We start from the raw sequence: 15,388 nt of genomic DNA, 5'->3' as shown, positions 1-15,388 counted from the left end.
TATCCTTCTCCCTTCCTCTCTGTAAAAAATCAATAAAATATATTAAAAAAATAAATAAATATAAGTAAGTATGGCTGTCTTTCTAGCATAATGTCCTAGTGTACATACAGTAGCAGGCACACTTCTGGAAGCCACATCTGCACGACTGCCAACCCAGCCATTTATGGGGTTAGGTAGCTAGACAGTGTGGACTCAAAAGAGGTCAAAATGGGTTGAGCATCTTCAGCATTGCCCTTGGGCATTGAGTCAGGGTGCTTGATATCAAAAATATGATATCATTTTAAAGTGTACTTTATGCCAGTGAGTCATTTGGCCAAATCTACATGCTCAAATATTTCTAATTATAATTTTTTTTGGAAAGGAACTTGAAAATGAGAGTTCTGCTAGTGATAAAAACAAGTAGGCCAGAAATTATTCTAAGCAAATAGGCTATCTCCCTTTCATTCTGTAGAGGAGCTGAAGTTTGGCTGTTGACCTCTTTCCATCAAGAACAGTGGGAATCCATAACTAGAGAACCATAAGTAACGCATATGCTGCTACGAAATAATCATTTCCAGTATTGGCTTAAGTAAACCTTATGACTTACTATAATAAAAATATATAAATATTGGTTAAAATCTTAGATATTTTAAAAATTCAAGCACCTTACTGAAATATTTTTTTAGAGTTAAAAAAATGGCTTAAGTGAGCAAATGATTAGAACTGATAAAGAGAAGTTAAAAGGTTCAAGTATGTCTACTCTTTTTATAGTGTACCATTAGATACGATGCACATCTACCATTATTAATACCTCAAACCTGGCAGCATAAGTACTTAATAAGTACTTGGTAAATTAATAAGTTTACCAATAGCCTCCCTCTTCCTTTTATTGACTGTTGAAACATTGACAAAATGTGGCATAGTGTCATCTGTGTGGTGCATGCTGACTATTTACTGAACCCTCAGTAGGTGGATTTGAGCCAGAAAAAAAGCTGTATCTGCTCCTAATGGTCCCCTGTTGGGATTTTCCCTTTTCTGCTCACTAGGAAGAATGTGGCCACTAGCCTTTGGTTCCGGCATGGGATTGGGAATGGCCTACTCCAACTGTCAGCATGATTTCCAGGCCCCGTATCTTCTACATGGAAAATATGTCAAAGTATGTACCGATATGATATTTCTCTTTCTTTCCAAAGAAAAAGCTTGCTCCTCAGTCGCTGAAGAATTTTTTATAGTATATATAATGAATAAACTGTGCATGTCACGTGGTACCACTGAGATCCCAGTTGCTCTTTGGCTTTTAGTGATGTTGACACCGCTTTGGTTCCTAAAGTCTCTCCCCTCCCCTCTACCTGGAGATGCATATGTGCATTCAGATCTCTGCTCATATGTTAGCTGACTGGAACTGACAAACCTGCCTGAAAGTGTATCATCGTAGTAAAGTAGATTTGTGTTAAATATCTATAAGTAGCACTTTTGTTCAAGATCTCAGAGTGCCCTGTAAACATCTCACACATACTCAAACTAAACTTGCAGACTTCTGGGCCTCAGTCATTGTTCTGCTTTTTATTGAAGAAGGCAGGTTCTTGACTGTATGTCCCACATAATTCTGCCAAAGTCCTTGCCTACAGATGGATCTTTAACGATGAAGACAAGATGAAAAATATAGCACTTGCCTCAAGAGGGAAGAAGCTGGCACATTCCCTGAAGACTGTCCATAGCAGTGTTTCTTTCTCATGCCATACTTTATAGGGCTGGTTACCATGGGGTGTAAGTGAAAGGATCATGGGAAGCTGTGTGCTCAAGGACAGAGGGGTGTATTTATTTTTGTATCCCCAGGACCTGGAACAAAGTAGGCACTCAAATAAATGTAAAATGAATGAAGTAAATGGTGGATTCTATTAGATGTGTTAATTGCCTCAGGCTTACTAAGGCATAACCTTTACAGCAGTACAAACTTCAATGAGGAACTTCACATTCCCTTGATATGTAGAATCATCTGCTTTCTTGGTTACCTGTGAGCTAGAATCACTGTGATCTGAGCAGCCTCAGGAGGCTAGTGGAAAGAGCACAGAACCAGGAGACCTGCATGTGAGTCCCGGCCTGTCACTTGCTTCCTATGTGGTCTTGAGTTACTCATTTCTGAGATTCTCTTTTCTATCTGTAAAATGCTTTCTACCTATAGGATTGTTGTGAGAATTAAATGTGAATATGGTTTTAAGCTGTGAGGTATTATATAAGTAGATATGTTCGTTTTTGTAGTTGAGGGCAACCAAGGAAGGCTGATTACTTGTCCATTGTTCCATCATAATAACAAGTAGAGCAGGAATGTGGTACAAATGAATGTTCCAATTCTGGTCAAAAGCTGTCACCAAATCTCAAAGGATAGCACCCCACCACAGCTTGGTAGCCTTTCTCTATAGAACCTGCCCACAGTGTCAGCTGCCTACCGACCATCCTATGTGTGTTTGGAGAGAGAATTGGGAGCAGGGATAGCTGGCCAGTTAGGAAGTAGCAGGCCTTTCGCCACTCTCCATATTAATGAACCATCTCTGCGCCAGAGCCAGGGTGAGGTAATCAGAGGGACAGCACAAGAAGAGGCGCAGCTGTGTGGCGCACAGCTGACGACAGGCAGTTTCCACTTCTCCCCCGCTCTTCACTTTATTGGCACCACAGCTGAATTTGGGGGAGAACCGAAAGGAACAGGAGAGGAGCTTCAGGTTTTTTAATTGTTTGAAATGTTCCAAACTGAGTTGCCATGGATAATGGCTCAGGGGTGATTATATGCATATTATATATTTAATGGATGGAAGTTACTGTGGAAAATATTGTTACATTTTTTACAGCCTTGTGTGTAGTGCTCCAAAATGGCCTTGTAACTTTATCTGAACTTGAGTCTGTGCCTCGATGTTGTCATCCTCCATTCTCTAAAAGGGAGCAAAGTCCCAAGTTGGGGCTTTTCAGATGCGGTCATATTATGGTAATTGCTTCTTGAGTGCCGGTTATGCCCTGTGGGTCATCCTAGGTGCTCTGTGTTCTTTCTCTAGACCTCCCTGCCCCCAGTAGATTTGTGAGCGAGATGTTATTATCCTCATTCAGAAGATGAGAAATCTGAATTTTACTGAGGTTAAGAAACTTGCCAAAGATCCCATCATTAGTAGGCTGTTTGATTCTGGACTCATGTTTTTTCCACTCACCTGTCATCTATCCCTTTGATGGATTTAGGAATATACTTATTCCGGTACCAATTGTTTAGCCCTATTCTGCTCCTTTCACTTTCTCCTTCCTTAAAGTTTGGGGAACCTTTCTTCAGAACCTGGGCAGGATGTATACAGTCCCCTTGTGAGACAGGTTTTTTTTTTTTGGTTGGTTGGTTGGTGGTGTTTTGTGGTGGTGGTGGTTGCTGAGAGAGAAAGAGAGAGATTTGTTGTTCCACTTGTTTATGCATTCATTGGTTGATTCTTGTATGTGCCCTGACCAGGAATCAAACCCACAACCTTGGCAAATTGGGACTATGCTCTAACCAACTGAGCTACCTGGCCAGAGCTTGAGACAGTTTTAAAGTAAACCGGGTGGTAAGCTTTAAGGCCCACTGGTCCTGGAGCAGCAAGTTAGAGGGAGTTGTCACAATGCCATCGGTACAGTTGTAACCTGAGTGTCCTTACTTTACAGGAGCAGAAGCAGTGACTTACACCTGAGAACATCTCAGTGGGAGGAGAAGAGAAATCATGTTTATTCCTCAGGAATACTGAAGTGCCCTGGAGTAAGCTGACATTCTTCTGTAACAATGTTATCAGCAGTGCTCTAAACTCCAGCACACTGTTTATGTATTTGAAACCAAGTCTGTTTCTTGTTTTGTATTTTCTCTCTGGAAATTGCAAGGAGGTGGTCTTAAAAGAAATAAATTAAACAAAAATAGGCAGCTTAGTGCATTGCCTGCATTTCTTTGCCTTTGTATCTGAGCATGAGGAAGATTATACTTGAACTGCCAACAGCTGTGCCCGCCTGGTCCCAAGCTTCCTGAAACCACAGCCGTGGTGCATTCCTAATGTGTAGTTTTCAGAACTGCTTCCCCCTCGTAAATCGGAGGTTGGAGGTTGCTGCTGCGTTGTCTGGTGAAGATGACGAATGTCTTGAGAAGCCTCGCCTCGTGATAGCAGCTCTTTACCATCTGTGTGTTCTTCTCACCAGCGGGCCCAGCAGGGCACGTTTCAGCTGAGCCTACTCACTGAGGCTGCATCCGCAGGCTGTGCAACCTGCTGTGCTGAAGGCTCACAGTCTGATGGCACAGTTTCCTGCAGCTTCACGGAGCTTGACGGTGCAGGCTTCAGCACTGGGGGCTTTGTCCTGAGGTTTGGGAGAGTGCATGGCATACCCACCTGGCTGGAAGGACACGTGGAGGCTTGATATTTGTTTTCATGTGGCAGCTGAAATTTGAAGACAAAAGGGCCACTTCTAATGCCCCCCTGTGAGTTTATTCCTTTGGTTTCACTTGAAACAGGAAGGCTGGACACAAGTCGTAGCAATTTCTTCTGAAAATATGCAGAACCCCAAAACTCAGTCTTTCATATCTTGTTTCTTTTTATAATAAAACTAGAGCCCGGTGCATGAAATTCATGCAAGGGGCTTAGTCCTCACAGCCTCGACTGCCTCGGCCGGCCCTTGCAAGTCCGTCTTTGTCTGGAAGGTCTTTGGGCTTTTTGGTCTAATTAGCATATTAGCTCTTTATTACATAGGATTAAGATGGACAGAGATGGTCCCCCCTGTTCCTCTTTCCTGTAAATGTTGACTGAGCAACTACTGTGAGTTTGGCACTGTTGTAGACAGCAGATATAGGTGTGGATGGAAAGACAAGACACACTCCCCTGCCTTCACGGAGCTTAGAGTTTGATGGAAGGACAGACAGGCAAACTCTTAAAAGAAAAAAACCCAGCAACCTGTTTCATCCCTTACACTTGCCTTCTCCATATTTGCTTTACAAGTTAATATTTCGTCCCAATTTTTCCATTTTTATTTAGGCAGGGAAAAGAATAAGAGGTCCCCCTCCCCTAACCCCGCCCCGATAAGTCAACACCAGAACACAATATTCCCACTAATTCTCTAGACATGTCAGAAGACTGGACTGGAAACGGTTACTGGAATCAGACTTTTCTGTCATTAGTTATTAGGTTTTAGGCATTTATTTGGATGAATCTCTCTGCCCAGCATCTTTGAAATACCACTTAAATGTTTTGATAAACTGGTGAGCTCTGTGAGGGAATAGTACTGGGCAGAGGCCAGCCAAAGGAAGCATTGGCTGTTTGCTTTAATTCAGACTACTTTGTATTCCTGTCTTGTAGCTCTTAGCAGAGACTGGCCCAAAGCACAATGCTCGATCTTGTCCCCACTCCCTGCCCCCATCTCAAGTTGACCTCAGAGAGTTCCAGCTTGTTGGCAAAGGCATACGTTCTGTTCTAAGTTTCACTAGGAATTCAAGTCCTCTGGGGCCCTGTTCCCTTGTGGGGTTGTGAAACTGACTTTGCTTCTTGCCTGCCCTTCTGAAACCAAATACAAGGAAATTCATGGGTTTAAGGGGAGAGAGAGAGAGAGAGATGGGAACCCAACTGGGCACAGAATACTAGGATAAAACCGGCGCCCCAAAAGAGGCCTGTTCTGCCAACATACATAAATACATATAGTCTGAGCTTGACACTATAATTTGGCCCAAAACAATATGTATTTTGAATTCATTTAGGTGAATGGTTTTGGCATTCCCAGTACCCACTGGGGAACCTTTTTCGGGCTGCATGTGCCTTATGCAGAATTATGCCTTTGTTCTGAGAAATGGCCCCAGAACACACTCCATCGAGTTGTCTCCTTTAGTGAGTGTCATCCTCGCTCATCCATGTCAAAAGCTCTAAGGATGCAGCCTTGAAATCCTGCTTGCAGGAAATGCAGAGATCGGGCGTGGAGGAGAAAACCTATGTAGTTTGCTTTAAGTTTTTCCAAACCTCACTGCTTACATTTTTTTATGTAACCAAGCCATAATTACATTTTACTTGTTGTGGTGCAATCTGATTGTATTGTTGCAGGACTATTTTTGAACCTGTCCAAATAAACTCTGCAAAGCAGTTCCACAAGGATGGACTCCATGGGGCTGGAACAGCCTTCCTCCTGAGTAGTTCCGAGACACGAACGGTTTCCTGTTGCATGCTTTCTAATTACATAAATGCAAATGGGTGGAAGGGAGAAAGTGGAAATTCTAAGTACCAAAAGGAATGTTAAATTTAGGATAACAAGCTCATCTGGAAGCGATCACCACTTTTTTCTTTAAGTGTGTTGCAAGCACCACTTCCCCTCGGACACCAAAGGATGATTTCGGGTAAACCGACCTGGGCAGGGGCAGGGCAGAAGTTCTCATGTCCACTGAACAGCCTCCATGTGGAACAAGTGTGAGAGTCAGTGATAAGTCATAGCGGACGGGAATAAGGGGTTGAGGCAGCATTATGCAGCAGGAAGAACACAGGATTTGGAATCAGAGGACCTGGGTCTGAGTTCCTACTCCACCATTTATTGCCGGGCAACCATGGGAATAGGAGGGTGGGGGAGGGAAGGGGGGAGTTCTGTAAGCTTTCATCTGTAAAGGGAGAATAAGTAATTCCTACCTTACAGGCTTTGAAGATCAAATACATGTGCTAACACAAGCATTTAAAAAGTTGTTGCCCTGACTGGTTTGGCTCAGTGGATAGAGCGTCGGCCTGAGGACTGAAGGGTCCCAGGTTCAATTCCAGTCAAGGGCATGTACCCTGGTTGCGGGCACATCCCCAGTAGGGGGCGTGCAGGAGGCAGCTGATTGATGTTTCTCTCTCATCGATGTTGCTAACTCTCTATCCCTCTCCCTTTCTCTCTGTAAAAAATCAATAAAATATATATTAAAAAAAATAAAAAATAAAAAATAAAAAATAAAAAAAAAAATAAAAAGTTGTTGCTATTTGAGTCTGAATAGAGTGCATGGTTTTAATGGTAAGTAGGGGATTGTTCCAGAACAGAAGGGCACACGTAATCTTTGGGCTCCATTTGGCTCTTAGAGTCTAAATTAGCAAAAGCTGAGGGAGAAAATGGATGTCTCAAATGAGTTCCTGGTAATAAAAAGCCTAAGAATGGTTAGAAAACTCTGTGTGTCTTCAAAAATAAGTATTAATGTCAATTGTTTTCACTCTGTTAAGATACACATGAGTAAAGTCACGTAGCTTCTCCCCTCTGGCACTCCACCTTTGCTTTCTAAAAGTCAAGAGATGTACACTGAGCACCCCGTCTCACTGCGAGGCCAGGAAGGGGGAAGGAGAAGAGGACCCCAAAGAAGCAGAATGGGGAATTCAAGACTCCTCAAGGAGCTCTGGCTGGTAGGAGCAGGAAAGTGACGGGACGTTTGCATGCGGTATCATTAGCTTCAGTTGTTCCATCCTCACCACCAGTTCAGTCAGAAGGTAGTGGGGGAAGGTAGTGTCAAGAATTCTAGTAGGAATTCAAGAGTGGGCAGGGAATGAGTCTTTAATAGGAAGACTTTAATAGGGACTAGAAAAAGGAGCTCATTCTCAACTGTCAGTCAAGTCATCTTTATTCCTGGTCTAGCCAGTTTGAAGCAGGCAGAACTTAATTTGATGACTTCAAATAAATATATAATAATAATTAGTATTTATTGGGTACATAGTCTGTGTTACTGTTCTATGGCTTTACATACATCACATTGCATATTTTTTACAACAATCCTATGAGAAAAGTACTATTCATTTTATAGATGAAGAGATAGATTTTGAAAGGTTAAATAAACTTGGCTCAAGAACAAACAGCTAAGAAGTGATCCAGGAGGGATTTTTACTGATTCCAGAACCCAGACTCTGCTATGTTGGGTGAAAGCTGTTTTAAACTGGGAAGGTTCATTCAAAATGGTTTGATCCAGTTTAAACCTGATTTGACACGAACCTGATTAAACTAGTTGAAATTGATCAGAGTCCGTTTCATTGTGTTTAAATTGATAAGAATAAAAAAATTTGATAAGAACAAGTTGATCTGATTTGAAATCAGCCATATTTGTTAAAAACTAAAAATAATAATTCCTGTGTTCATTAATCAAACATAATTGTCAACCAGAGCCTCAGGTCAGTGATACTAATGAGTTTTGCTAAATCCTTTCTAGTGTAATAAAGCAATGTGATATTTTTATTGACCTATACATCTGAAAAACTATGTACAGCCTGGTTGGTATGGCTCAGTAGTTGAGTGTTGACCTATGAACCAGGAGGTCAGGGTTCAATTCCCAGTCAGGACCATGTTGTGGGCTTGATCCCCATTAGGAGGGTACAGGAGGCAACCAATTGATGATTCTCTCTAATCATTGATGTTTCGCTCTCTCCCTCTCCCTTCTTCTCTGAAATCAATAAAAATATATTTAAAATAAAAAACAACAACTATGCTTTCAGCTAGGCTTTTTTTAAAGACATAATTTACAAACAGTAAAAGGCATCCACCACTAGGTGGAAAATGGAAGGAAACCTTTTTTATAACGTATACTAATAATTATACCTTTATATTTTACTTTTAAAGGGTTAAAAAGTTTGGTAACTTTATTTTGATATAATTCTACACTTACAGAAAAGTTGTGAAAATAATACAAGGAACTCCTTTGTACCCTTTACCCATATTCACCATTATTCACATTTTTCCTTATTATTCTGTGTGTATGTGTATGTATGTGTGTGTGTAGTATTTTTTGAACCATTTGAGAATAAGTTGGAGACATGATCTCCATTTACTCCTACACTAGAGGCCCTATGCATGAAATTCCTGCGAGCGTAGGCCTTCCTTCCCCCGGCTGCTGGCACGAGCTTCCCTCTGGCACCCGGGACCCGGGCTTCCCTCCCAACCCTGGCTTCATCTGGAAGGTCGTACAGAGGGATGTCTGGTCTAATTAGCATATTACGCTTTTATTATAGATACTTCATTGTATATTTTCTAAGAATAAGGACATTATCTTATACTAGAGGCCTGTTGCACAAAGAGATTCGTGCAATAGGCCTTCCCTTCTCCTGGCTGAGGGCACCGGTTTTCCTCTGGCACCTGGGACCCAGGCCTTCGCTCTGGCCGGAGCCTCCTTCCGTCCTCTGTCTTCGCGGCCCCAGCCGGAGCCGCCTTCCGTCTTCGCTCCGTCGCTTGGAGCCTATGTATGCAAATTAACCGCCATCTTTGTTGGTAGTTAATTTGCATATCATGCTGATTAGCCCATGGGAGGCGTAGCGAAGGTACGGTCAATTATCCTGTTTGTCTATTATTAGATAGGATAACCAATGTGCAGTTATCAAAATTAGGGAATTAACGTTGATACAATAGTATTATTTAATCCACAGTACATATTCAAATTTTGTAAATTGTTAAAGTAATATATTGTCTAGTTAATTTCTGCAGTCCGGGATCATATACTGTATTTAGCTGTTGAGTCTCTTTAATCCAGAACAGTTCATCAGCCTTTTTTCTTAAACTTGAATTTTTTTTTAGTCCTTACCCAAGGATATGTTCATTGATTTCAGAGAGAGAGGAAGAAAGGGAGAAAGAGAGAAACATGGGTTGTCTCCTGTGCACCCCAACCGGGGATCAGACCTGTAATCTTTTGATGTACACGATTATGATCCAATTAACTGAGCCACCTGGCCAGGGCTTGACCTTGACATTTTTGAAGGGTACAAGGCAGTTATTTTGTAGACTGTTTCTCAGTTTGGGTTTGTTGATGTTTCCTGATGATTAGTGTTCAGGTTTATAGTGTTGGCAGAGCTGTTGGGGTGTCCATCTGTCTCAATTGAGGTGGACTCCAGTCACTTGTTAAAGTGGTGTTTATATGGTTTCTCCACTGTACATTTATTATTTTTCTCTAAATTAATGAATGAATTATGGGGAGATTCCTTTGAGACTATAAACATCCTGTCCCTTATCAAACCATCGTTAGATTTAATGTTGCATTGATTATTTCCTAAATTCATTATTCCTTATCACTTGACATTTTGTGAGGAAGACCTTTCCCTTCTCCCCCAAATATTTGTTCATTTATTCATATCCATGTGGACCTGTGAATTTTCATTTTATTAAACTGATTATAAGCCATTACTGTCGATGTTTATTACTCAGATTGTCCCGATTTTAATAGGAGCTCTTTCCTTTTGGCATGTCCACTCCATTCTTTAAGCACCAGGCATCTCAGACGCTGCTTGTGTTTGCTTTCCCCCAGCCCCAGAATCAGCCATTTCTCTGAGGAGCCCTCATTCCTTTTAGTGGAGAGTGGTAATTAGAAACCAAGATCTGTAGGGGTGCTCATTGCTATTCGTGTGTCATTGCTTTGAGGCCTCTCAACCGACAGAGCTACGAAATAGGTATGTGTGTGTGTGACCTTGAGTTCATACATCTTAAGTCCAAAATCTAGGGTTTAGTTTGCCCCTCCCCCTATAACTCCCTCATTTAACAATGAGAAACCTGCTTCTAGGAATGTAACTTCTGAAGAGAGTGCTCATAAATTAGGTTGACTTGGCTCCTGTACCTATGTAGATGAGTGGCAATATACTGTGATATCTTTGAGAGATGGTCATGGTGTCTGTCTGTCTTGTGTCTTCCTGTTTGTGTCATTCTTCACCTTCCACCATTTCTGCTGCCTGTACCTCTGGGTTTGTGGCAGTTTTATCCTCACTGTTTTTCAGTTAGGTTGTTGAGTTTAATGTTTCCTATGGCTTTAAAACTAATAAATTAACTTCCTTTTTAAGGTGGGTGGCCCTGACGGACCATGTCCATGGGTCAGTGACTTTCGATCAGAAGCAAGGCTTCCCAACATTCTTCCTATAGAGCGTCCTCTGTTCTCATCTGCGCTGCTCCCTGGGCCACTGTGTAATCATGGGGCAGCCACTCAGTCTCTCTGGACCTCATTGTGAGACTGTTGTAATGATCCCTTCCTGCCACTCAGCACAGATGTGAGGTCAAGCACTGTTACTGGGAGATGTGAAACAGCCAGCTAAACAAGATAATTTTATAATATAACCAATTATGTAACAGTATGATCAAAAGAGTGATCCCCCACTTAAACTGGAGGTGTTACTGTCAACAATAAAAAATATATTTAAAATAAATAAATTTTAAAAAGAAAATAAATGAACTGGAGGTATTGCAATTGTGAAAGCACATGACAGACTCTTTTACACCTCAGGAATAAAGAAAAGGCCCACCATTGTTACAGATTTTACCCTCTTCTCCGGTGGACTTTAGAAATAAAAACCAAGTTCTAGCTCGGCTAGTGTGGCTCAGTGGTTGAATGTGGACCTATGAACCAGGAAGTCACCATTTGATTCCCAGTCAGGACACATGCCTGGGTTGCGGGCTTGATCCCCAGTGTGGGGCTTGTGGGAGGCAGCCAATCAATGATTCTCTCTCATCATTGATGTTTTCTATCACCCTCTTCCTTTCCTCTCTCTGAAATCAATAAAAATGTATTTAAAAAACAAAAAATGCTGCCCTGGCCTGTGTGGCTCAGTTGGTTGAGCATCTCCCCTTGCACCAAAAGGTTACCGGTTTGATTCCTGGTCAGGGATCAGGGCACATGCCAGGATTGCAGGCTCCATCCCTGATCCCCGAAGGAGCATGTGGGAGGCAGCTGATCAATGTGTGGCTCTCACATGGATGTTTTTCTCTCCCTCTCCCTCTCCCTCTCTAAAAGTCCATTTTAAAAAATGCTTTTCTGTGGGCTAGTAAATATGCAGAGAAGGGCCATCTCTTGAGGAGGAACATTTTTATCCCACTCTGTGGAGATGTGTGGGCCTCTGGGAGCTGGGAAATGAAAGAAACTGTTGATTTGCCTGGTGCGGCCCACCACCATGCAACCTTGTTTACCGCTTTACCATGGGGGCAGGTCCCAGGGATTCCAGGCAGAGGCCCCCTCCTGAGATCCCAGCTCAGGTGCTCACGCAGGTGGTGGGTGGCTTTTACTGTGGAGTCAGACAAGCCCAGCTGCGCGCGCGCGTGTGTGCGTGTGTGTGTGCATGTGTGTGTGTGTGTGTGTGTGTGTGTGTGTGAGAGAGAGGGGGGGGGCGGAGGGAGATATGGGTGGGGATGGAAGCAAACAAATGCAGAGCAAAGTGAGTGGTTAGGGAGAGCCCCTGGCATCCCATCCCCGGCATTTAGGCCACATTCCTGGTAACCAGTATGTTTGTTCTTACACATGAGGAAACAACCATAACCACCACACGTAGTGCCTCTTTGGAAAAAAGGACAGTTGGAGTCAGACAGACTTGGGTTTAAATTTCCACTCCAAACTTCCCAGAATCTAGTTCTCATCTCTGACTTTCTCCTCTCATCTCCCTTATTCATAGTACTAGATCCCCCCGCCCTTTAAAAAAATTATATATATATATATATATATATTATTGATTTCGGAGAGGAAGGAAGAGGGGGAGAGAGAAACATCAATGAGAAAGAATCATTGATCAGCTGCCTCCTGCACACCCCCTACTGGGGATCGAGCCTGAAACCCGGGCATGTGCCCTTGGTTGGAATTGAACTGGGACCCTTCAGTCCGCAGGCCGACGCTCTATCCACTGAGCCAAACCAGCTGGGGCTGGATCCCTTTTCTTGGTTTTCCCATCCTACCTACAAAGAGCATTTTAAATTTTCTGTGGGGCTAAGAGCCCTTCCTTTGGGGCCTCATTCCTGATGTCCAGTCTGGGCCATGGCCACACCTCCCACAGCCTCAGTAGCCCTCAGGGACAGAGCCTTTGGTGCAGAGCCTGAGCTGGGGCCCAGAGCTTCCTGAGCCCCCAGGGACACAGAGGACACATCTGCTTCTGCTTCTGACTCCCGGAGTGAATTCAGGCATACCTTTCCCTCTGTGGGAAGGGATGATACAAGCAGCTACCACCTCCTGAGACCCAGCCCGTGCCAGGCTGTGCTTCGGGTACCTGTCTCAGTGAGGTCTCGAAGGAGCCTGCAGTCGTGTGCTATTAACATTCCCATTTCACAGATGAAGAAACCGAGACCGGGAAGTGTGTGACTTGATGGAGGAGGTGAGAAAGCTTTGTGCTGGAGCCTGGGCTTGATCCAGGGATTCTGACTCCCCGCCTCCCTTCGGCTATACACGAACCTCCCTAAAATAGCTTTCATTTTCCAGGAACTGTGCCGAGCACTTTGCATCCATTTATCTCCTTGAATCCTGGCTCCCTCTCACCATGACCTTACCTTAACGTCGCCTCTTTGAGATTCTTCGGAGGCTTCTTGCGGCACCTCACCCACTTGGGCTCACTTCGTTCCTTCCAAGCACTCTGCTTAGGAGAAACCCATTCGTCTGCTTATTTGTATACCCGCTGCCTCCCTGCTTCTTGAGGGCTGTGACCTTATCAGTCTAGTCCATTATTGTGTCCCCGACTCCTCTGTGCCTGTCTGGCACATAGTAGGCACGATAAATATTTGGTAAGTGAATGAGTGAGTCCCCACAACAACTCCAGAGTACACACCATGCCAGCTGCATTTTACAGAGAGGGAAACAGGACCCGGCAGGAGACAACTTGCAGAGTCCCAGTGTCAGTGGGTAACGGTGCAAGGATTCAAACCCAAGCAGAGAGACTCCAGAACCTTCCGTGATGAGTCTTCACGGCCTCTCCCAGCTCCAAGCGTGGAAGCGTGGATACCCTTGGTCTTGATCTCATGGGAGAGGGAGGATCTCCTGGGCCCCAGTACCAACCATCTGACTCTTCGGGGCGGACTAGGGAGGAAGGCCTTTTGCTTGTTTTCACTCTTTCTCCAGGAGAGTGCAGAGGTTTGGACCCCTGTCGAGGCCAGGCTGACGGGATTAGAGGAAACAGCTGGCCTGAGCCGGTGCCCTGCGGGAGGGAGCTCACATTCCGGGACTCAGGGAGGGAGCAGCTCCCCACAGCCCAGTCACATTCCAGGTCGGTCTTTTTCTGAGCCCAGATGTTTGCTAATGAGCTGGGGAGAGAGGCTTTCAGCCCTCTACCCCCTCTCTGGGCCCCGCATTACCACGGCCCCAAGGGGCTGGCCCAGGGCCAGCAGGCTCTGGCTTCATGCCTGTGCCCTGTGCCAGCCAGGCCTGTTGGGGCAACTGGCATACTGCTGCCAACCAGGTGCATGGCAGTGAGCTCGGAGACTCTAACGTGACAGGTCTGCCCTTCCTGCTGGGGCTGCACCGCCCTGGGTCCCTGTGGTGCAGCATCCCCCACTGCCTGGGGAGGGCTCTGAGGCAGCCACCAGGGTGTGGTGGGCAGCGGATCACCAGCTCTGCTCTGGGTTCAAGCCTAGACTTTGTTAGTCACTTAGCCACGTGATCTTGGGCAGGGAACTAAACATTTTTATGCTTGACTTTTCTCACCTGTAAAATGGGAATAATGATGGGATTGTGGTAAGGATTTGATAGTGCTTAGCATAATGCCAGCACATAATGGTAGCTGTTAATAAAATTAACAAGTCACCTTCCAGACCACCTGCCCACAGTGTGGCCCTCCTGTAATGACCAGTCTTCACCAGATAGGCGTAACTCAACCCCAAACCCATATTCTTGGTTAGGCAGTTGGGATTGTTCTAGAACCTCCCTGTGTTAAGCAGTGACTGAACTGCCAAGGGCTACTACTCCAGGCTCTCCCCGTGAGATCTGACAAGCTCATTAGGCTACTCTCAGCTTCCTGCAGCTGGAGTGGGTTCTTACCACATGTAGACATCCGCTGCCCACCCTCCCCAGGGTCCACATTGGTAAGCAAAACATAAACATTTGGGGAGCGCCTGCTGCATACAGTGCAGTGAGGCTGGGCTCTGTGGGACCAGATCATCCAACGGACAGATGTTACTGGTATCACCTCTTCCTGTGGGACTTTAGGTCAGTCACTTAGCCTCTCTAAGTCTTGGTCTTTTTACTTATAAAATGGGGATAACAATACTTTATCTCATAGATTTATTATACGGGGGAAAGTAGTTAAGAGTAGGCCCAGGCACATAGTCAGGTGCTCAAGGTGTGCGATTGTTATAGTTAGCCTCGTGGGAGCACTACCTATGGGGAATAATACTTCATGTAGCCGTATATGTTGTCCACCTTGTCTGGCCCGACCTTAAACGCTGGGGACGCTGGAATCCTAGTGATCCCTGTAGCCCCTGCCCTCAAGGAGCCCATGGTCCAGTGGAGGAAAGTGACATACTCAGCTAGTCTGCAGGGAAAGCAGCGTCAGAAGCACATGTCCCCTGCTCCAGGATCTCACCAGAAGAGGAAGTTCATGCCACCTGAGGGTCTTGGGAAGGAAGGCTTTCCAATCTGGTGCTTGAAGAATGCCTTGAGCCCTGGCCTGTTTGGCTCAATGGATAGAGCGTCGGCCTGTGAACTGAAAGGTCCCGGGTTCGATTCCAGTCA

At 44.6% G+C, this 15,388-nt stretch overlaps 1 protein-coding gene across 1 annotated transcript in view; it reads left to right on the top strand.

The window, feature by feature from the left end:
• MICOS10 (mitochondrial contact site and cristae organizing system subunit 10) overlaps nucleotides 1–3,903 on the top strand; it is a 32,113-nt gene extending 28,210 nt beyond the window's left edge. The window contains exons 3-4 of the mRNA XM_081086992.1: nucleotides 1,026–1,135; nucleotides 3,649–3,903. Coding sequence (XP_080943118.1) covers nucleotides 1,026–1,135; nucleotides 3,649–3,663 — 125 coding nt within the window. The 3' untranslated portion in view covers nucleotides 3,664–3,903. The remainder of the gene's footprint in view (nucleotides 1–1,025; nucleotides 1,136–3,648) is intronic.
• Nucleotides 3,904–15,388: the final 11,485 nt, after the last annotated feature.

Source organism: Myotis nattereri (assembly GCF_964212035.1).
Source record: "Myotis nattereri genome assembly, chromosome: 3".
Taxonomy (NCBI): Eukaryota; Metazoa; Chordata; class Mammalia; order Chiroptera; family Vespertilionidae; genus Myotis; species Myotis nattereri.
Note: the sequence above shows the minus strand (reverse complement) of the source record. Positions and strands in the feature narration are given on the sequence as shown.